Genomic DNA, 23,265 nt, shown 5'->3' with positions numbered 1-23,265 from the left:
CTGACTTCCCCTTCCCTGGAGGAGTCTTCTTCGCCGACTGGCCTTTACTTGGACCAACCCGGATCTTGGTGATCAGCTCTGTGATTTCACCCTTGAAACTCGTCATGAACCTCATGAGTTCGTCTCGGGTGACAGGGGCTGATCCTGATGCCGTTTGGGTTGCCTCATCCGGCTGTCCAGTGGGCCTGCTCGGACCCGCCTGGGAGGCACCCCGCTCCAGAGTTTCCCTGGACCGGATGTGCTTGACTCTGAGAGAGCCGTCTTCGGCTATATAGGTTTCGACCTGAGGATCCTCATCCTCCTCATGGTCTGTAAAGACTTCTGGGTCTTCGCCCAGACGGTTAGGGGGTACAAACTCTTGAACCATTTTCGAGGTACTCTCCCCACAGACGGCACCAAATGGTTTGGGTGTTTTTGTCCCTCGGGAGAGTTACAACACGAAGACTGATCCGGGGTGAGTTGTACCTGCAAAACAAACGGAGACACCAGTTGGGTGGTGCTCCGCCTCCGACGCACAAGTTAGATACTTGAAGGGAGAAAAAAGGTGCGGAAATTTAGGTAGGGATCTGCTCGGATTCCAAGCTTAGGATGTCTCTCTCAAAGAGTAAATGTGTAATAAATGATCAAAACGTGCCCTCAAAATGAGGGACATCTCCCTATTTATAGGGTCTTTGGGAATTGTGCCCCTGATTAGGTTACTGAACCCTAATCATTGGTGGGCTGCGCCGTTTGGCGGCATTCTCGGGATTTGGGCCTGAAGGCCGCCTTTTCCCTTGATTTCGAGAATGACACGTGTCGAGCAGGGATTGGTCCATTTTAGACCAATCTGGGGATGACACGTGTCACCTTCTGATTGGGCCACGTGGCAGGGTAAAATTACCCTAAACAGATTCTGTGAGTAATAATGAAATAAAGATGGGAGTGTGCTAGTGACATGAATATACTATTAGGCTATGTTTTAATTCAGATTCAACTATAATTTAGTAAACTTGAAATGGAACCGATATGAATATCGTTAAAGTGGTTAAACAATCGAAGAACCGAACTAGTTATAAACTGAAACGAAAAAGAACCGAACCAGTTAAAAACTGAACCGAAAAAGAACCGAACCAGTTATAAAATGAACCAAAAAAAAACCGAACTGTTTCTAACCCGAAATTGTTTGAACCGGGATAAAAACCGTTTACAACGCACCGTTAACAAACAGCAACCCGTCTGCACCGAACCGTTTACTACCCGGACTGTTTACAACCCGAACCGAATTAAAACCGCTTAAGAATAAACCGAAACCGAATCGAATCGATAACTATTTAAACTGAACCAAAACCGACCCGTGAGACAATTAAACCGATTCCGAACCGACCTGATTAAATACCGAACCGATTTCAAACCGAACCGAAATCGAACTGTCAAACCGTTTTGACAGTGCTTGTTTTAGGAGAGAAGTTGTGATCTTTTTATTGGGATTTATATACTCCCTCTGTTTCTTTTGAAAATAGTATAGTGCACTCGGGTGCACCATGCACCCGGAAAGAACATTAGACATATTTTAAAGAACATGTGGAAAACAATTACTTTGCACCCCCTAAAACGTGCCAAGGTTAAAAAATCAGCTCACTTCTCGAGTCGGGCCAAGTTTTGGGCTGAAGTTTTTGTGCCCAAACATGCCCAAAATGGTCCAGCCGTGCGGGCTTTTCGTGTTGAATATAAAAAATCAACTAAAATGCATAATAACGCAATCCCAAACCCGCCCGAAAATTTAAATTTACGGGCCGGATCCGACCGAATTAGGGGGTGAATTTTTTTTGCCCAAAACCCGTCCAAAATCAAGTCGGGTCGGTCTAACTTTGATCACCTCTAACCAAATAACATAAAGTCTTTACAAAAAGAACATGATAATACAATAAAGAACATGTTCTTTTTTCTAGTTACTCGGGTGATTGTTTTTTTTTTTTTTTTTTTTTTTTAATATACATACATTAAAGAACATATTGTATAATGTAAAGAACATATAGTTCAAACTCAAAGAACATATTAATCAAATTTAAAGAACATATTATGCTCACGTTCTTTATAAATATCTATAATGTTTTTTTTTCGCCCATGTTCTTTTAAATATACCTAATGTTCTTTCCGGGTGCACTATGCGCATGGTGCACCCGGGTGCACCAACCATACATTACTTTGCTTGAAGTTTGAGAATCAAAGTGTATGAATCATTTTGTGATTATAAGTAACATAATTAATTAAATAGCAAAAGGAAAATTAAAGGTTTAATAAACCAAAAGGAAGCAATTTTGAGTGTTTCTTCATCAATATAATAGAACTCCAAGCTAATTTTTCAATGATATTTGTTAAGCACTTATAGCCTTTAAACATTACAATCCTAACAAGATAATGTTTGCATTAAGTAAAACTTCATGCATCTTAAAACAAATTTGAAAAGTAAAAAAAAAAGTTAAACCTTAAAAATTAGTGATATCAAATGGTACTTGCTTTAAACACTTAAAATCTACTCTAAGTACGATAACAAAACCGTTAAGCAAATTAAAACTTTAGCTAAAACATTGAAAGAAGAAATGTCAAGAAAGCTCCAAAGATCGGTCAAAAAACGAAATACTGTTGATGGAATGAACGAATCATAGCTTCCACACCATCACCATCACTTTGTCCTTCATCATATCCTTGTTGCTCGTCTTCTTCATCATCACCATCACTATCTTCGTTATCGTTCTCTTCATTCTCACCATCATCACTCCCTTCATCATTCTCACTATCACCTTGCTCTTCTCCTTGATTGTCATTATCATTATCGTCGTCCTCATCGACATTACCTTGTCCATGTTCCTCGACGACATCAGACTCATCAAGGTCCTCATCATCTGCATGGTGATTTTGGGCATGATTTTGTAGCGCATTGTATGCCGCACGGTACTCACAACCAGGATATCCACAGAGTCGTGGAATATCATTTACCCTTGCTATAGTAGCCTGAGGTGGAGTCCTAATGGTAGTTGTTAAAAGGCCTTGACAATCTTCTCGACAACATCCTGTTAAAATTAGTTTTCTATGCTCCGTACTCCACTGTGGTTTCCAAAGTTGTACAAACTTTTGGATACAATGAATACGGGGTGGAATTGTTCCACATACATACACTCCGGGACAATCGGGATCCGATGTGCAAACAACTACTTTCGGGTTATGAGCTATTTCATTACAAATCACACAAGTGTAAAAAAAATCTGAGTTTGGATCATTAACTAAAACTATGTTGTTCATGATCAACTTAATTCAAGTTGATAAATTATTGGTTGTCTAGCTAATCGGAGTTGATATATTATTGTTTGTATTGGGATATTATAAATTTCAAAGTTACAAGTTTTATTTATACATCATGGAAATGAGAATATTGATTAAGCACATCTCTTGTATGAATAACAACATCATGGAAATGAGAATATTGATTAAGCACATCTCTTGTATGAATAACAATTCATGTGGTCTTCATTTTTATAGTTTGCAACACATCTTGTATGATTAAGCACATAATATTGACATTTACTTGATTTCACAACTAATTTGTGGAGACTGAGGGAGTGACAAAGTTGGTACATATGGGTATTAATTTTAACAATTTTGCCACTTATTATATACTTCGATATAGTATTAAATATTCATATTTACAATTCATACTAAACATATGAATACAAACAATTCTCTACTTTTATCCCTCTATTTTTGTGACATAGAGGACAAGTAGAGAATTGTTTGTATTCATATGAGTCATTTCTAACGTACAAGACTCATAGTCTCTACAAACATATGAGTCATTTCTAACCTTTTAGGTCGAGTTGGGTTGTAGTCTTGTAGATTTATCTAACCGATTTCAGCTAAATTTTAAGGGGGTGTTTGGTTAGTGTATTTTTTTTGAATTTGAAACGGATTCCATTAAATCGATATTGTTAATGTGTGTTTGGTTTGAAGGCATTAGAGCAGTTACCATTACCTAAGGGTAATAGTTACCCCTCATTTGTTACCTTTCAAAAATTTAGAGGGTGCATGTTTGTTTGTAGGGATTGTAGGTGGGATAGGGATTAATTATAATGTCTTCTATCCTATAATCCCTTGTTTATTTAATGGGAATTGTTCTATCCCATATGAATTGTAACGAGGGTAGGTATAAGGTGTAGGGATTAATTTTAAAATATAAAAGACAGTTTTACCCTTAATGAAAGGTCAAGAAGAGGGGAGAGGAGAAATAATGTTATTAAAGATAGTTATGTAATTTTACTACTTTACCAATTTAATTCCCAAATCTTACCAAACAATGGATAACATAATTTTAATCCATATCCCACCTATTAATCCCTTATCCTACCTTCTTATCTTCATTATCCCTATCCCTGTTGCCAAACGCCCCGTTAGGGTAACAATACCCTTAACCTTCTCTTAACAAATACCCTTTTCATTCCCTAAAAAAAAAAAAAAAAACCCATTTTCGTGATTAGACCAAACAAATGAAAAGGTACGGAGTAATAGTTAAATGATTACCCCTCTTATTTGTTTCCTTTTTACTCTGTTTCCATTTTCCGAACCAAACATAATTTATTACTATCTCCGTTACACAACAGGTAGTATTTACTTATAGAGTAGCAGTTTAGCTTTGGCACGGAATCACGGATACATATGGCATCCTAGTACGAATACAATAAAATTTCCGAATCACGTCAACTTTTGACAATATTTTCTCTTTTCTGAAATAAAAAAAAAAATATTTTCTCTTTTCTTTTTCCCATTTGTATCTACTCGTATTTCACAGTTGCGCTCAACCCTCTCTCTCCTCCATCGCAGCGCAGTCTGAATTCCCCATTGAAGCTGCTGTTGAGGTAAGATGTTTTTCTAAATTAAAAAAAAAAAAAACATCCAACATAAATTTCACAATCGTTGATTTAAATTTCCTCAATTTAGGGTTCTTCTAGGTTAGATTATTGAACTATTGGTTTTAAATACTCGAAGAATTTATTCGAGCCTACTTTGATAATCGAGTCAACTTATGTGCTAATTATTCGAAATCATGAAAATTGACGTCAATGGGCCTGATATCGAGTGAAATATTTCGTTTTATATAGTTTCTAATTTGATGATGCTCAACTTATTAAATTATGTACTGTATTTTATTTGATGATCAGTTTATTAAATTAATAAAAAAAAATTGAATGTTGCACTTGAATTTGGGATAGAGGGAGTTTTTGTTGATTTTTCTTTATCGAATACAGTCATTGAAGAAATAGAGGGAGAATGGCTAAAGAACTTTCCTTTAATGGGGGTTTGCACTCGAATTAATAAAAGTTATCATTTTTGAATGAGACTGTATATATGATTATATGTTTGCATAATCATAAACGACACGTTTGGTGGACTGTTATAAATCGCGATAATGGTAATGAAACAATGTGTAAATTTGTGAAAGATAGTTTATGTCACTACTAATGAAACAATGTGTAAATTTGTAATGAAACAATCGCGATAATGGTAATGACACAATGTGTAAATTTGTGAAAGATAGTTTATGTCACTACTAATGAAACAATGTGTAAATTTGTAATGAAACAATCGCGATAATGGTAATGACACAATGTGTAAATTTGTGAAAGATAGTTTATGTCACTACTAATGAAACAATGTGTAAATTTGTAATGAAACAATCGCGATAATGGTAATGAAACAATGTGTAAATTTGTAAGGTTATCTCTAATTCTCTATACCCTTATAAAGGAAAATCATGAAGAAATTCACATGTATGGGATGGGATTCCATTACCATGGTAGTGAATGTGGAATAGATTAGGGAAATTCCAATAGATTGTTTCAAAATTTCGTGATGCAATATGTTTAACTGTGCAAATATTTCTAATTTAGGACTCAGGCTTTGTAGTTGTTGAATGAAATTTTTTCCCAGGGTCAAGTAAGAGCATGAAGCGATACTATTCAATTCTGGATGAAGGTGCTGTCAGAATCTATACTTATGATGATGATTCTGATGCATTTCAGCCCTTGCTTTATCACTCTTTCAATGTAAGTTTCTATGTGTAGCTTTTTTTTTTTTCCCCATGTATCATATCATGAATATCTCTGTGTATCACTATCTCCCTTATCAAGCTCCTTGAATGTGTATTATCGTTTTAATATGCTTTGTTGACTTGCTTCATTGTATTCTATTAACCAAGATGTACTTGATGTGATTTTTTATGGAAGCTATGAATGAACTATCTTGTTTTGTATACTCTTTACATTAAATGTATTTATCTTGCAATTAATGAACTTTAATTCTTTGCAGTTGAAGAATTTGAAGGCTATAGGTTGGTCTCCTCTTGGGTCTTATTTGTTGTGTCTTGGAGAAAAAGAATTGTGTGTCTTGCATACTGAACCTCCTTTTCAGGAAATTGTGTTTCCTGCGGGTGGACTGGTATTCCTTTTTCATTACTGCTAGTAATTTTTTTTAAAAAAATTTGGCAGCATTGACAATTTGACTAATTTTGTAGGTTGGTGCTGCTGAGTTTTCTCCAAAGGAAAATTATATATCTCTCTTGTACTGGGTGTCGGAAAACCAACCGGTGAGTAATCTAGTTTCCAATATTATGTTGCAGCATTTATTTCCTTTTTCCATAAGAATGATGACCGGACATTGATTGTGTGGTCTTGGAATGACTTCTTAGGATGTGAAGCTAGAAGTTTGGGAGGCAAAGACTGGAAACATCAGAATAAGTTTTTGTGGAAGCAGCTCTCCAGAAACGTATTTTGCTTCAGTTAAAGATTACCTTAAGTGAGTCCATTTATTTTATTTCCATTGAGTTGGTTGTTTATTTATATATAATGAATATTCCTAATGCTTCTACAGATGGGATTACAATGATAACTACTTTGCTGTCCGAGTATCCAGCTCTGTGATTATCTATGAAACCAAAACATTTTCTCATCTTAAACATCTGATGTTTAAGCAAGTACAGGAGTTTGATTGGTCACCTTCTGCATCAATACTAGCAGTTTTTGGCAATTCATATGTAAGTGGAAAAGAAGTTATAGAATTTCATATGTATTGTCTGCTTATATTGAATATGTTATTCCTTGTTCATAATATGCTTATAAACAATTATTTAATTTTGCAGATGAAAATTGTTGATATATGCAGTGGTAAGAAATTGTATGGTTATTCTTGGGAGAGGGTTGAAGGTTACAAGCTTTTGTGGCAAAGTGCTGGGGAATATCTTGCTTGTATATGTAGTGGGACTAATTACAAAAAGATTTTTCTTATTAGCTTGAAATCTGGAAAGGCCGAGTTCATTAGTCCTCGTCTTGATTATATTGATTTTGCTTGGGAAGGAAACGGGAAGCAATTTGCAGTTACTCGTGGAGCTAATGAGGTGGGGCAAACCACAACAAACTTTTACACAATACAAGAAGATGGAAAATATTTGAGGCACAGGATTAAAACACTAAAGGGTATGATTGCTCATTTTCTTCATTGGTCTCCAAATGGTCACTATATGGTGATGCAAGGACCGTTAAATGGTTCCAGAGAATTATACTTTTATGATATTAAAAATCATCAACTGTTGGCCCTTGTATACTTCATAGCCATGGATCTTAGATGGGATGGTAGTGGCAGGTATGTAGTATTTTTTTTAATTAAAATTTGACAAATTAATTAGTAGGTGCATTTTCAAATGAGGATGGATTCATTTATCTTCCTTGTGTGTGTTTTATTTTTTTTTCCTCTTGTAGGTTTTTCTTAACTCGGGCTAGTCCTAAAAATATTTTCGAGAGTGTTGTTCGGATCTGGTCTTCACATGGGGAGAAACTTATTGATGTTGGATCACTTTATTTACCTATGGTAATTGAATTGTTATCATGTTGGTCTTAGATTTTATAGTTATTTTAAACCATATGCTTTCTTAGAGTATGATTATATTGGTTTTATTGTAGTTTTGGAGCACTAAGGTGTCATGTGATGCTGGGAACTCGGAGATTGATCTAACAAAGGAATCATCGTCTTATACAAGAGATGGTGAACATTTTGTCGAGAAGAGACCGATAGATGATTCCACTTTAGCTCTTCTGGATAAACTAAGGAAGCTTTGATCGTGATCTGACAACTATATACATTTGGTTAGTAACATTAAATTATGTTGTCATTAACATGTTTATTATAAACTTTTAGCATTATATGGAAGCATTTATACTTTTTAAATCCTTTATGAAGATGTAGAACTTTATATGGAGTGCTTCAATGAAATTTTTTGGGGTGTTTGGTTGACAAGAGTATTTGGTTGATAAGAGTTTTGAGTGGTCAAAACCTTTGTTGGAATTGCTTGGACATGAAAAAAATGAAAGAGAGATTTGAATGTTTATAAACATTACAATGTAGTTGTAGGAAAAATTGTGGCCTCTAAGGTATGTACGTGAAGCTGGAACAAAAATAAACGATCTATTATGAAAATTTGTGGCCTCTAAGGTATATGCAAAAAAATTGATTTTTGATCACTTGATCCTATCCATGAATTTTTTTGTTAGCAGTGTAAATATCTACATTCCCATTGTTGGGCTTACTGGAAGATTGTGCTGTCTTACAAAAACAGAATACAGCTGTGTGCCTCTGTGTTTAGCCCTTGCATGCGATGCTTGATCTACTACATGAAACCCCAATCTTGAGATTGTGCGGGAACACTTGAGTTGTTTTCCCACCATGTTGTTCCAAATGTGATCTATAACGTTGAGTTTTCGCTCAGAATATCTTCCCCTTGTCATCGCCAATTTGCCGTCCCCAATGCTATCCATTGCCACCATGCCTAGACCATCTCTACCCTATACCACATATACCTATTGAATGAACTCCTTCATAGCAGTGTATCTTAATTCTTTTGTATTGTTTGTTTGGAGATGGACCATGTCGTTCAAACATAAAGGATGCATGTAAGTATGTCTTAGTGATTTTAATGCTCTTGTCTAGGCTTTAGCATACTGGCAAAGGGCTAAATGCCTTAGATTATGGAAAACAACTATCACTCTTTTTTTTCCTTGTACATGAAGTATATTATGAAAAGACCAGTGAGCTGTAAGTCTGTAATCAAGTCATATTTAGCTTACGTCTCTTGTATGAATGCTATGATAGTTTGATTGTTGTGTACCCTAATATTTTCCTCCTTTTCATAATCTGATTCGGTCTATATCCTCATTTACATGTCTTAACACCACATACATGATACATCTATCATTTGTCTAATTCACATTTCCTTCAGGTAAAGTTATCAAGCAGGACAAGCTAGCTTCAGAACGACAGCAAGCGCAAGGCCAAGTCTCGATGATAAGATGCTAAAGCAGCTGAGGTGCATTAGTAATTTGTGTACACTGTAGCCGTGTAGGCTTAAGGCTTGAAGAAAGGATTGATTGGTGGACTCAATGTTGTTATTTGGCAAATTGTTAGCATAATGATATTTTGATTGAAGGGACTGCAAAAATGGAATTACTATTTCAATTATGTGATTACTCTAAGTAAAGATTGTTGTATGCTTGTATCTCATTCTTTAATTTTAACATATATTCTTAGTACTGTTGTGTTAATACATAATACTGGTAAAGTGGTACTAGTAATATATAATACTGTAAACATAAACAAATAAAGAGAGTCTAATTAAAAATATTACGGTAAAGAAAAAAGTTGTTAAAAAGAAACCTGAATCCAACGATCAAAACGCATAGATAAAAACTGGAGTACTAATGATCAAATTGTTGATTCTCAAAATTCATCATCAGATCGTTCATCATCAGTTGCCAAGTGAATATGTGGCCCTGCAACCTCTTCTTCTTCATCATCATCATTTACACCTTGCATATTATCATCAGTGCAATCCGAGTTGATGTCCTCACCATTTCGCTGAATTCTCAATGTGTTGTAATTATTTCCAAGCGGGGGCTCATGCTGTAACAAGTGAGTCTCAATCTCTAGATTATTGCCAACAAAATTGCATGGGTGTGTGTCTGAAAGATGGATCCAATCGCACCGTCGTCTCGACAGATCCCAAATATCTTTAACATGCTGTTCAACTTCTTCAAAAACCTCACCAATCAACACTCCATCACATCCACTTCTTCAATCGACGCGACCTTCAATGAAAGAATGAGAGCAACAGAGGGAAAATGAGAGGACAATAGTAGGAAGTGAAGTCAGCAGTCAGTGGCATGACCGCAAATAGCACCCAACCCGAGGGCCGCACACTGTCATACTGTTCAATTTCCCCAAACTTCTCACTCTTAAAGATTGTACTCCAGAATATATAGATGTAGATTTGTAATATTTTGTATATAAAAAATTAAATTTTAAAAATAACACCTTAAATTTCTCAAAAATGGATTATAACACCATAAAATTTCAAACTATTATTATAACACCAAAAAAAAAGAAAGGATTTCATCACTATTTAACGGATTTTTGGATGAAATCCAATAATTAGACCCATGATAAATATGTGTCAATAAGACATTGGTTTTTAAAAAAAGATAAATAAAAAATAATTAAAAAAGAAAAAACCACTATACCCTAACCCAACCACCGGTGGTTGTGTCCCCACCGCCGGCAACCCTAAACCCTAACCAATCGTGACTCTACGACTAGAGTATATTTTGTTGAATGTGTATGAATGGAATATAATTACCCAATAACGTAACAAGGGAAATATTATTGCATGAGAAGCTTTGACAAAACAAAAGAACAAAAAAATTGTTGCAAAATTTTTTAAAAAGTTGATGACATATGTCATTTCTAGTCATTCATGTGTCATATTCATATCGTTTCATAAACATATGTTTAAGTTAAAAAAACGGTTAATAGTAGATTGAGTTTAAAATTATGATTGGTTTGAAATTATGGTTGGTTTAATTTGAAATCATGTCAAGTAAAAATTGATAAGGGTTAATATTAGTTTGGATCAAAACAGCTCGAATTAAGGGCATGTTCACATTTACTGAACTGAGCTGAACTGATTGGAGCTAAACTGAATAACTGAATTCAGTGAATTGAACTGATTGGAGCTGAACTGGACTGAATATTTTATGAGAGAGGGAAAAACTAAATTGATTGGAGCTAAACTGAACTGAACTGAATTGATTGGAGCTGAACTGAATTGAACTGAACTGAAATTAAGTAAATGTGAACAGGCCAGATGAAAACAAATCGAATTAAATCTAGTATTTGTCGGGTCAACTTTGGTTCAGATTGAGTTCAGGTCAGATCAAACCGGTTTAGTTTGAGTTCAAGTCGGGTTAAATTGATGTCGGATTAAGTTTAGAACGGGTCAAATTCAGATTTGGGTTGATGAGTTCAGCGAGGTCGGTTACATATTGAGTTTGGGTATCAAGTTTCTCGAATTTAATCGGATCGATTACAGTTCAAAACAAATGGATTTTTCTTCAGGCCGGTTCAATTTTGACACCTCTACTCTTGGTGTGCCTATCATTCTATTTTATTTTTCTTTTATCGTTGCAAAATTGTACAGAGTGCACAATAAGTCACATCAAAATTTAATAAGAGCATACACTTTATCCATTTTGAAATAATAATGTCAGTTGTCACGTTATACTCCATAGTAGAAATTAATATGGATCTTAAACGACTTTTTACTCCTTTCATTTCTAAATATACGCTTCATTTTCTTATATTTGTTCATTTGAGTTTCTCCACACTATCTTTGGTTGTAGAGGCCATAACGTTTCTATCTCATTTATACCTTTCAACCAAGTATTAAACAACCAGTATGCAAATTTAACTTCAACCTACCAAAAAAAAGGGGGCATATTTTACTCCATGATACGAAAGTACTGAACACCTTTATGCTTCAAAATGTCATTAACATTGTACCATTTTTCCTTGTTAAAGTTGTTATAGTCATGCATTTAGGATAGAATAGAAATTGTTAAAACTTATCTATTAAAGTTCTATATATATATATCAACATAGAAAAGCATGGAGAGGGCCATGGAACCTTGCATATATCGTACACAAATACACAATGCCTCTCTTGTTCAACATACTCAATGAGTTCTCCAAAAGTTTCGACCCTAATGTGTGGTGGTCGTCTTAGAAATTAGTTTAATGTCACCAAGAAGTATAACAAGTTTCCACTTTTTTTTTTTTTGAAACCATAACAAGTTTCCACTTAGACTAGTAATTATGTGATGAAATAAACAAGACACGAGCTTAGATAAGAAGCATATAAGCATCTTTTTTAGATCAATTTATTATTAGTTGTACAGCAAGTAGGCTCAAATTCGGGGGAAGGGGATCATATCCCAGATTTCTTTAGCTCGGGTACAATGAAAAAAGAGATGTGAGTTTGGCTAAAGCAAAATTGGCTGATGGCAAGATTGCCAAGCTGCAACCCAATGGCAAGATTGGCTAAAGCAAAACATCAACATCTCCTCCCCTTCACACAATGGAATCCCTTGGAATTCCCTCTTTCCCTTCATCCTATGGCATATTTGGCTCAGAAGAAATGCTTGGGTATTTAACAAAAAGAACTCAACAATCACACAAATAGTCCACCAGTACATATGGGCTGCTTCTGAATGCTATTTCTCAAAAGCACAGTCAGAAAGTCTTAAGCCCTACCCCCTTGCCTGATCTCCCCCCCTTTTTCCCTCTCTAAAGATTAATTGTGATGCCTCCTTCGTCGAATCATCTAAGCTGGCAGGTATTGGTGCAATCTGCAGAAACCATTTGGGTGAATGGATTGAAGGGATTACATGGAAAAGTTACTGTCCCAACAGCTATGATGCTGAATTAAATGCCATATACCAAAGCTTGCTTTGGGCTAAAGATAGAGGCTGGGAGAGAGTGAGCATTTGGTCGGATTCCAAAAGAGCAGTTGAAGAGATAAATTGTAACCAAACTCTTGCAAACTCACCTGTTTTGATTACAAATTGCAGGGCCCTAGTAAGGGAGCTCCACCCTCTGGAATTGCACTTTGAAGGACGTGAAGCAAACTCAGTAGCTGACCTTTTGGCAAAGGATGCGAGGATGAACCTGGGGATTATGAATCAAACCTGTTTTTTGTATAAGTAATACAAGCATCATCATCATCAGTATCACTCAACACTAGATCAGCAAATACATTTTCCAATTGGTTGGACGACACGAAATCCCCAGCAGCTGCAGTAGACTCCATATCATGTGAACAATCTTCATTTGCACTACTATTATGCAAGGATATTCTAAATCTTTTCTCTGGATCAGTCTCCAAATCTCTCAGAAACTGATGGTACTCTGAATCACCATTAGTCTTAGTCCCCTCTTCACTTGAACAACCTTTTGAAGTCTTTCTCTTCTGTTTTTCTGTGCACCTTTTCTTTATTAAAATCGCGTCTGGCAACAGCTCTTTCCTTTCCTCCGCCTCACTATTGTTGAAGTTCGATCCAAAAAGGTCATAGCCAAGAGCACAATCTCCGGGTTTCAAAAGATGTCCAAGATGTGTTCTTACAGAAATGATTCTGTCATTCTTTCCAAAATCCGACACCCTAGCAATTTCTACATCAGCTAGTGTACATTTCAGGCATCTGTTATTATCAACTTGAGCTGAAGCAATCACAACGTCCAACACAATATACTCTACTAGCTGATCGCTAGTTAGTAAAGGTTCGAAAGGTTCTCTCCAATATTGATCACTATCGATTAAACAATACTTCAATGTGAATGGATTCAACAAAGTGATAGTCCTCCTCACTTTCATACAAACCACAAGGGGGCCAATCTGTCCGAGTCTGGAAGAAAGTTTAGGCGAGAGATAAACAAGATCATCACGGCAAATTGGGCTTATAACAGCAGCAATGTTAAATCTATATCGAGAGATATTGCTTTTTGTGTCTTGGGACAATATCTGCTTGTGAGACTTATTTTGCGGTTCAATAGAGACAACACTACACAAGAAGTCAAGGAACTTCACAGCATCGCGATTCTTAGCAAAGAAGAAATCAAGACCATGCTCTACTCGCTTGATTTTCACTGCTGAAATGGCTACTTGATGCTTGACAATAAGGCTCTCCAAGTACAAGAATGTGCGCATGTGAGGGACATATTGCCTTGTTTGCACAACAGCTTCGCAATAATCGGGGTTTAAAGGCATACAAGATTGACACCTTTGATCCACAATAACATACTCGATGTCATGTAACTTCTCAACATATACTTGATTAAGAACCGGTCTTTGAACTCTAAGCCTCAACTTAATCCTTTTAGAATGAGGTTCCGAGTACACAAATTTTGCATCAATAAGTCGATAATCAATCAATTTCCTCAGTCTTCTGAGACAAATTAATAGCAACTCCTTGGACTCTAATTCAGCTTTTAACCAAGTTGTTGGAGGCTGCAAGTAACTCTTACAATTCGGGCAATGTACAATACTAACACGGCTTGGTAGACTATCTGTTATTCGAGTCTCCAATGACAGACAATTCACACACATGTTTGCGTTATTTGGAGGAGTTGAAGTACCACATTTGCAACACAGTATATGACCAATTGTTTGATCCTTCAATAATAGGAAACCCATGTCATTATTTGTTCCTGATTGAACATTAATCATCTTGAAAAACAGAATAAAAAGAATTAATACTATGAAATTAACCTTATTTTCAAATAAAGCTAGCTCGATCTGCAAATAAGGCTCATTTTCATAAAGAAATAGACATTGTACATTTGTACCTATTTCAATTCTTTTTAGTTCGACACTACTTCGACCCTAAATTATTAATTTGCTCGAATACTACTTACCTGTGTAGGTCTATTCCACATTAACTATATTAACCTATGTACGCCACAATTGTGCACACACTAATATATCATGTCGAATTTTATTGAATTTGCCTCAATGTATCGGTTGATCAAACAATTCATCCAAACACGAATCAACATAAAAAAAAAAAGTGACGTACTACATAATTTAACAAAATCAAGAATCGAATAATAAACAACTTAGATCAACAACATGAAATTAAAGCATGCTCAAATAAAGCTTATTTAAGAAAAAGATGAAATTTTTGCTATGACTAGAACTTGGTATGTCGTTTTTACCTGTTTGTCCTGCGTAAGTTGAGAAGTAATGTCTCCATCGAAAGACTTTAAGCGCTTACCCATAAATCTTTGCTGTCGAAGAAGTCTTTTATTCTCCATAGAATTGGACGTTCTTTTAGAGCGTGCTTCATCAAATTTTGTCATATTTTTGTACGATTTCTTGCGACAACCCATCATCGTAGTATTGGTATTAGGGTTTAGGGAGAATACTAATCACACTACTTTGATTTATACTTCTGTTAATCGATCAATAGTAGTAAGAAGTTAAAAACTAAGAATGTAAGATCAGATGTGTTGTTTTTTTGTACTTAAGAGTGGGCTTTGTGTTATACAACCCATCATCATACTATGGGCTTTATAATTATTAGATCCGTAAGGGTTGAATTCAGGACAGGTTAATAACAAGTCGGATTAAATTCAGGTTTTGACGGGTTAAAGCGGGTTTTGGTCAATTTCGGTTCAAGTCAGGTTCGGTGCAAGATAATTAAATTGGCCGTAGTAAACCGGTAAATCGATGCAAGTTGTAAACTGGTAAATTGGTCGTTTAAAGGCAAATGGGATGGTTCCACCCACCCATCGGACTCCCGGAGCTCGAAGGATATTAGGGACCATGATAAACATTTCGACAATTTTTCGGGCGAAAAAAAGTCAAAAATTTCCAAAATTGAAAGCTAATGTCCACGCTTTTTGAGAAATTTTGGAGGTTTCGAGGCTCGGAGTCGCAAAGTCTTGAGGGAACATTTAGGGGTCATACAATGCCGTTTGGAACCATATATGATCATTATATGTTGTCATAGATGTTCGTTGTAGGCTTCAGTTAATGAAATCAGTGCAAGTTGTAAACCGGTAAATTGGTCGTTTAAAGGAAAATTAGATGGTTCCCCATTTGGACTCCTGAAGGGTATTTGGGAACATGGTTAACGTTTCAGTAATTTTTTATTTTCGAACGATAAAAAGTAAAATATTCCAAAAGTAAAGGCTAAAATCCACGCTTTTTGAGAAATTTTGGAGGTTTCAAGGTCCGGTGTCGAAAAGCCTTAAAATTTTAGGGGATACACCTCAGGGTTATATAATGCCGTTTGGAACCATTTATGATCATTATATGTTGTCATAAATGTTTGTGATAGGCTTGATTTAATGAAATCGGTGCAAGTTGTAAACAGGTAAATTGGTCGTTTAAAGGCAAATTGGATGGATACACCCACCCAATTGGACTGGGAGAGGGTATTAAGGATCATGGTAAAAAATTTGACAATTTTTATTTCCGGACGAAAAAAAGTCATAAAATTCCAAATTTGAAAGCTAAGATCCACGCTTTTTCAGAAATTTTGGAGGTGTTGAAAAGCCTTGAAATTTTAGGGGATACATCTCGGGGTTGTATAATGACGTTTAGATCCGTATATGATCATTATATGTTGTCATAAATGTTTGTGTAGGCTTGATTTAATGAAATCGGTGCAAGTTGTAAACCGGTAAATGGGCCGTTTAAAGGACAATTGGACGGTTCCACCCAGTCAATTGGACTCCCAGAGGATATTAGGGACCATGGTAAACATTTCAGCAATTTTTATTACCGAGCAAAAAAAATAGTCAAAATATTCCGAAATTGAAGGCTAAGATCCAAGCTTTTTGAGAAATTTTGGAAATTTCGAGGCCTGGTGTCGAAAAGCCTTGAAAATTTAAGAGATTTATCTTAGGGTTATATACACTAGTAGAATAAACGTAATGGAAAGCGGTTCAAACCCCCTAATGGGAAGCGGTTTTGAACCGCATGCCATTGGGGGGCTTGCCATTAGCCTTATAAATGGCAAGCGGTTCAGAACCGCTTGCCATTTGTAGTGAAAGGGCAGCGGTTTTGGCGCCAAACCGCTGCCCATTATGGGTATAAAAAATAATAAAAAAATTATTTTTTAGTTTTTTCAATTAAATTGAAACACAAACATAATATATGCAAAAACATTAATATTTTTATTAATTAATTGTTGTAATATTACATTTTCATATAAAAAAAAACAAGCATATTAAAACTGATGTTGCTCTTGTTCACCAGCCGTGCACACCACCAGTCGCGCGCACCACCAGCCGCCACCACCAACCACCTTAACCCGTATTACCACCACCACCCTATCCCGATTCACCGTATCTGCCAAACAATAAATTGAAAAAATAAACAACAATAATTATTAACTTAATTTCAGATCTTTTGTGTAAAAAAAAAAAAAATCAGATCTTAAATTATAAACAACAAAATTTTAAAGCTAAAAACTCGAAAATTATACACAAACATACGGGGTTCAGATCTTAAATTATAAACAACAAAATTTTAAAGCTAAAAACTCAAAATTATACGCAAACATACCGGGTTCAGATCTTAAATTATACACAAACATAAATATGCAAAAACTCGAAAATTAGCTAAAAATTTAATGAAATACCGGAAAATCAAGCAAGTGAGATATGACTTGAGAAGCAGCGATCTGAACCCTAACGCCGAGCCGGAAAACTGAACCCAAACGTTTTCTTCATTCTCGTCGTTGGGTACTGGGTCGTTCGTCGTTCTTCGTTGTGGTGAGGTGTGAGATATGTGTTCGTCGTTCTTCGTTGTGGTGAGGCGTGAGAAAGGAAAGAAGGGAGGCTGAGAAAGGAGATAAGAGAAGAAAGAGAAGAAGATGGAGGATGGAGGGGAGATAGAGGAGAGAGAGCGTGAAAATGAGAGGAGAGAGAAAAAATGAGGGGATAGATCAGAGGAGAGAAAGCGTGAAAATGAGGGGAAAGGGGACGGAGGAGAGAGAAGATGAGGCCGTGAGCTAGTGGGTTTTAATTTTCTAGGATTTTTTTGACCAAATGGCAAGCGGTTCAATGCTCAAACCGCTTGCCATTTACATTTTGGTAAGTGATTCATCCAAAACCGCTTGCCATTGGCATTTTGACAAGCGGTTCATCCAAAACCGCTTGCCATTTACATTTTGGCAAGCGGAATTCAATAACCGCTTGCCATTTGTGGCTGCCCATCAAGTTTATTCAACTAGTGATAATACCGTTTGAAATCATATGTAATAATTAAATGGTGTCATAAATGTTCGTGGTAGGGTTGAGTTAATAAATCGCTGCAAGTTGTAAACCGGTAAATTGGTCGTCTAAAGGCAAATTGGATGGTTCCATCCACCCAATTGGACTCCCGGGTGATATTTAGGACCATGGTAAATATTTTGGCAATTTTAATTTCCAGGCGAAAAAAAGTAAAAAAATTCCAAAATTAAAGGCTAATATCCACGCTTTTTGAAAAATTTCGTAGGTTTCGGGGACCAGTGTCGAAAAGAAATTAGATTTTAGGGGATTTATCTCGGAGTCATATAATGCCGTTTGAAACCATAAATGACCATTATATGTTGTCATAAATGTTCGTGTTAGGCTTGAGTTAATGAAATCAGTGCAAGTTGTAAACCGGTAAATTATTCGTTTAATGGTAAATTGGATGATTCCACCCAACCAATAGGACTCCCGGAGGGTATTAAGGACTATGGTAAAAATTTCGGCAATTTTTATTTGCGGACGAAAAAAAAGTCAAAAAGTTTCAAAATTGAAGGCTAATATCCACGTTTTTTGAGAAATTTTGAAGGTTTCGGACCTAGTGTCGAAAATTTTTGAAATTTTAGGGAATACATTTAGGGGTCATATAATGTCGTTTGGAATCATATATGATCATTATTTTTTGTCATAAATGTTCGCTGTAGGCTTAAATTAATGAAATCGGTGCAAGTTGTAAACCGGTAAATTGACTGTTTAAAGGCAAATTGGATGGTTGCACTTAGCCAGCTGGACTCCCAGATGGTATTAGGTACCATTGTAAACATTTCAGAAATTTTTATTTTCGAGATAAAAAAAGGTTAAAATATTCCAAAATTGAAGTCTAATATCCACGCATTTTATGAAATTTTCGAGGTTTCGAGGCACGGTGTCGAAAAGTCTTGAAATTCTAGAAGATCAATCTCGGGGTCATATAATTCCGTTTAGAACCATATATGATTATTATATGTTGTCATAAATGTTCGTAGTATGCTTATGTTAATGAAATCAGTGCAAGTTGTAAATCGGTAAATTGGCCGTTAAAAGGTAAATTGGATGGTTCCACCCACCTAATTGTACTCCCGGAGAGTATTGAAACCATGGTAAACATTTTGGAAATTTTTATTTTCGGGCGAAAAAAAAGTCAAAAAATTCCAAAATTGAAGTCTGATATCCACTTTTTTGAGAAATTTTGGAGTTTTCATGGCCCGGTGTTGAAAAGCCTTGAAATTTTAGGGCCGAGAATACATCTCGGGGTTAGATAATGTCATTTGGAACCATATATGATCATTATTTCTTGTCATAAGTGTTTGTGGTTGGCTTGAATTAATGAAATCGGTGCAACGTATAAACCGGTAAATTGGCCGTTTAAAGGCAAATTAGATGGTTCCACCCATCCAATTGGAATCCCGGAGTGTATTAGGGACCATGGTAAACATTTCAGTAATTTTTATTTCAGGGCGAAAAAAACTCAAGATATTCCAAAATTTAATCCTTATATCCACCTTTTTGAAAAATTTTGGAGTATTCGGGGCCCGGTGTCTAAAAGTCTCAAAATTCCAGGAAATACATCTTGGGGTCATATAATGTCGTTTGGAACCATATGTGATCATTATTTTTGTCATAAATGTTTGTGTTTGGCCTGAGTTAATGAAATCAGTGCAAGTTGTAAACCGGTAAATTGGTCGTTTAAAGGCAAATTGGATGATTTCACCCAACCAATTGGACTACCAGAGGGTATTAAGGAGTAAGTTAAAATTTTGGCAATTTTTATTTCTAGGAAAAAAAGTGAAAGAGTTCCAAAATTGAAGGCTAATATCCACGTTTTTTGAGAAATTTTGAAGGTTTCGGGACCCAGTGACGAAAAGACATGAGATTTTAGGGAATACATCTCGGGTTCATATAATGTCGTTTGGAACCATATATGATGATTATTTGCTGTCATAAATGTTCGTGGTGGGCTTGAGTTAATGAAATTGGTGCAAGTTGTAACCCTGTCAATTGGCCATTTAAAGGCAAATTGGATGGTTCCACCCAGGCAATTGAACTCTCGGAGGGTATTAGGGACCATGGTAAATATTTCAGCAATTTTTATTTCCGGGAGAAAAAAAGTCAAAAAAGTTCCAAACTTGAAGGCTATCCACGTTTTTTTTAGACATTCGAATGTTTTAGGGCCTGGTGTCGAAAAGCAATGAGAATTTATGGGATAAATCTCGGGTTCACATATATAATGCCGTTTAGAACCATATATGATCATTATATGTTGTCATAAATGTTCATGATTAGCATGAATTAATGTAATCAGTGCAAGTTGTAAACCGGTAAATTGGTCATTTAAAGGCAAATTTGATGGTTCCACCCAACCAATTGGACTTCGGATGGTAATATGATCATGGTAAACATTTCGGAAATTTTTATTTCCCGGCAAAAAAAGTAAAAAAAATTCCAGAATTGAAGGCTAATGTCCACGGGTTTTTTGAAATTTCCAATGTTTCTGGGCCCGGTGTTGAAAATATCTGAGATTTTAGGGGATGCGTCTCGGGATCATATAATGCCGTTTGGAACCATATATGATCATTATATGTTATCATAAATGTTCATGGTAGGCTTGAGTTAATGAAATCGGTACAAGTTGTAAACTAGTAAATTGGTCGTTTCAAGGCAAATTTGATGGTCTCACCCAGCCAATTGGACTCCCGAAGGATATAAGAAACCATGGTAAACATTTCTGCATTTTTTATTTCCGAATGAAAAAAAGTCCCAAAATTCCAAAATTGAACGCTAATATCCACGCTTTTTGAGAAATTTTGGAGGTTTCGGGTAGAGTGTCAATTTGGGTAAACGGGTTGGGTTTGGGTCGGTAAAAGTGGGTCGGGTCGGTAAAAGTGGGTCGGGTCAACTCGGGTCGGGTTAATTCGGAATAATTCCATCACCTATGCGGGTCGAGTTCGGGTTGGGTCATGCTTGAGTCGGGTCATACTTCTTATCGGCTTTGGGTCGGGTTAATAACAGGTCGGGTTTCATTCGGGTTGGGTGATAACTTGTATTTTGGTATGGTTTTAGGTGTCTTTGAACCTTGTTTACTTGATAAAATCAGTGTTTTGGTTCACTTTTGCTCTATTACTATGCAATTTTTGTGTACCCTATGCTTCACGGGTTGTTGGTGTTTTTGTTGAGTTGCTAGGCCTAAAGACGACCAAGTGAAGCCTATGGATGATGAATCAAATTGGAAAGCAAGAAGATGATGAAAAGAAGCCAAAGTAAAGTAGCCAAGTGAAGAAGAAGAAGAAGAAACTGCAGTGGAGCGGCCTCTCCTTAGGCGCGGCCTCTCCAGGTTAGTGGAGAGGCCTCTCCACCCTTTTGCTGCAGCTACTGCCAAAGTTGGCAGTTTCAAGGATTTTGTGAGGAGAGGCCTCTCCAACTTTGTGTCGTGGCCTCTCCATTTGGAGCGGCCTCTCCACCTATTTGGAGAGCCCTCTCCACCTCGTTGCCAAACTTCCTGCCTCACTTGGCAGTTTTGAAAGAAGAAGTGAGGAGAGGCCTCTCCAACATTATGCCGCGGCCTCTCCTCCTGGAGCGGCCTCTCCACCTTTCTGGAGAGCCCTCTCCGCCCTGCTACGAAGCTTTCTGCCATTTTGTCTCCAGTTTGGAGCGGCCTCTCCACTCACATGGAGCGGCCTCTCCAGGCCTTGGAGAGGCTGCGCCCGACGGGTTCCGCGAACTTTCTGTTGCGGAGTTTACTATGAAATTGGGGGTTATAAATAGCTTTAAGGGGCTCATTTGTGGGGATCTTCTTCTCTCTGAACTCCATTAGACTTATTATCTTAATTATTTCATAGTTTTCCTCTCCCTTAGTTTAGTTTCTCAAAAACTCAATCATTTGTAAGAATTATTGGAAGTTTGTTCCATCAATTTCAACAAATTTTTCCAACTTTGAAGTTTATTAAGTAATCTCTTTCCTCTATCTCTTGCTCTTAATTTTCAATTTTAATTGTTTTGAGTTGATAATTTCTCCCTTAATCTTGTTTATTTATTCTTGCATGTTTAATCCATCCTTGTTTCATCTCTTTCCTAGCTTATTTGAATTCATGAAAACCCTAGATTTAATTGTTAGAGTAATTTCCACCATGTTTAGTGAGTAGTCTCTTAGTTAGGGGTTGGGTGAAGACCCAACCAAGCTATGGCTAATTGACTTGGAATTATTCATGTGCTACCTTGGATTGATAATTGTTTGTGCTTGAATTGATAATTGCATGTGTATTTTGTTGGCCACAATATGCCCATGTGTTCATCCCTCTTCTCACATCGAAAGATGGGGTTTTGGAGTGAGTCTTTTCTTGTGTAATTAGATTATGCTACTTTCATGATTTTGGATGTTTGGTTTCATTGACTAGGTTGCTTTAGTATGGTAATTAGGTGAGAAATCCCAATTATTTGAGTTTCATGCTAGTTCGGAGCGATCGAGAGGCAAACTCGATCTAGAAACCCACTTCCTATCCTTGAGACTTAATCCTTATCGTGTTAATGCTTAATCTAGGGAGTACTTATGTTGTGACTTTGAAAGAAGGCAATGTTAAGTTCCTTTTCTATCTTCTATGTGTGCTCATGATTTATCCTTGTTATTGATTCCTTGGCTTTGGTTGGTGTTGAATCCCGTTTCCCCTAGCGTTCTTTTATATAGTAGCTAACCATTCAAAACCCAATTTGTGACGAATTAGCTTACAACCGTTTCATACTCTCGGTGTACTTACCCATTTCCTGTGGAAACGATCCTCTACTTACCCTAGACTTGTCTTAGGTTGGTTTAGGTAGAAATATTGTTTGGTTTTAGGGTAATTGTCCAACGACCGATTATTCCTCTGCCAAAATGGCGCCGTTGCCGGGGAATGGCGTTAAGCATTGAGTTACTTATGAGATATGTGAGACTAGTTCATTTGTATAGCTTCATTTTTCTTTATTTTCTTTGACTAACCTACTAATCTCCCATCTAGTCTTCTTTGTTTATGCCCAAACGCAGCAATAGGACACTTCCTCTTGTGCCGTTGAATCTCGAGCTTGAAAAAGTGGTAAGGGCAAATCGAA

General features: G+C 36.4%; 2 protein-coding genes and 1 pseudogene across 2 annotated transcripts; 1 reads left to right on the top strand and 2 right to left on the bottom strand.

The window, feature by feature from the left end:
* Positions 1 to 2,604: 2,604 nt before the first annotated feature.
* Positions 2,605 to 3,279, bottom strand: LOC110683306 (protein ecdysoneless homolog). Its single transcript, XM_021859653.1, has one exon. It carries the CDS (start codon positions 3,277 to 3,279, stop codon positions 2,605 to 2,607), a length of 675 nt encoding a protein of 224 aa, XP_021715345.1.
* An 866-nt stretch (positions 3,280 to 4,145) lies between these two features.
* On the top strand, positions 4,146 to 9,833 carry LOC110683387 (eukaryotic translation initiation factor 3 subunit B-like). The gene is made up of 10 exons (XM_021859743.1): positions 4,146 to 4,886; positions 5,959 to 6,074; positions 6,337 to 6,465; positions 6,542 to 6,613; positions 6,716 to 6,822; positions 6,898 to 7,060; positions 7,166 to 7,665; positions 7,782 to 7,890; positions 7,983 to 8,165; positions 9,296 to 9,833. The coding sequence occupies exons 2-9, from the start codon at positions 5,973 to 5,975 to the stop codon at positions 8,136 to 8,138; spliced, it is 1,338 nt and encodes a 445-aa protein (XP_021715435.1). The 5' UTR covers positions 4,146 to 4,886; positions 5,959 to 5,972; the 3' UTR covers positions 8,139 to 8,165; positions 9,296 to 9,833.
* Positions 9,793 to 15,294, bottom strand: LOC110683305 (annotated as a pseudogene).
* Between the last annotated feature and the right edge of the window lie 7,971 nt (positions 15,295 to 23,265).

This window comes from Chenopodium quinoa, unplaced genomic scaffold (genome assembly GCF_001683475.1).
Source record: "Chenopodium quinoa cultivar QQ74 unplaced genomic scaffold, ASM168347v1, whole genome shotgun sequence".
Lineage (NCBI taxonomy): Eukaryota > Viridiplantae > Streptophyta > Magnoliopsida > Caryophyllales > Amaranthaceae > Chenopodium > Chenopodium quinoa.
Note: the sequence above shows the minus strand (reverse complement) of the source record. Positions and strands in the feature narration are given on the sequence as shown.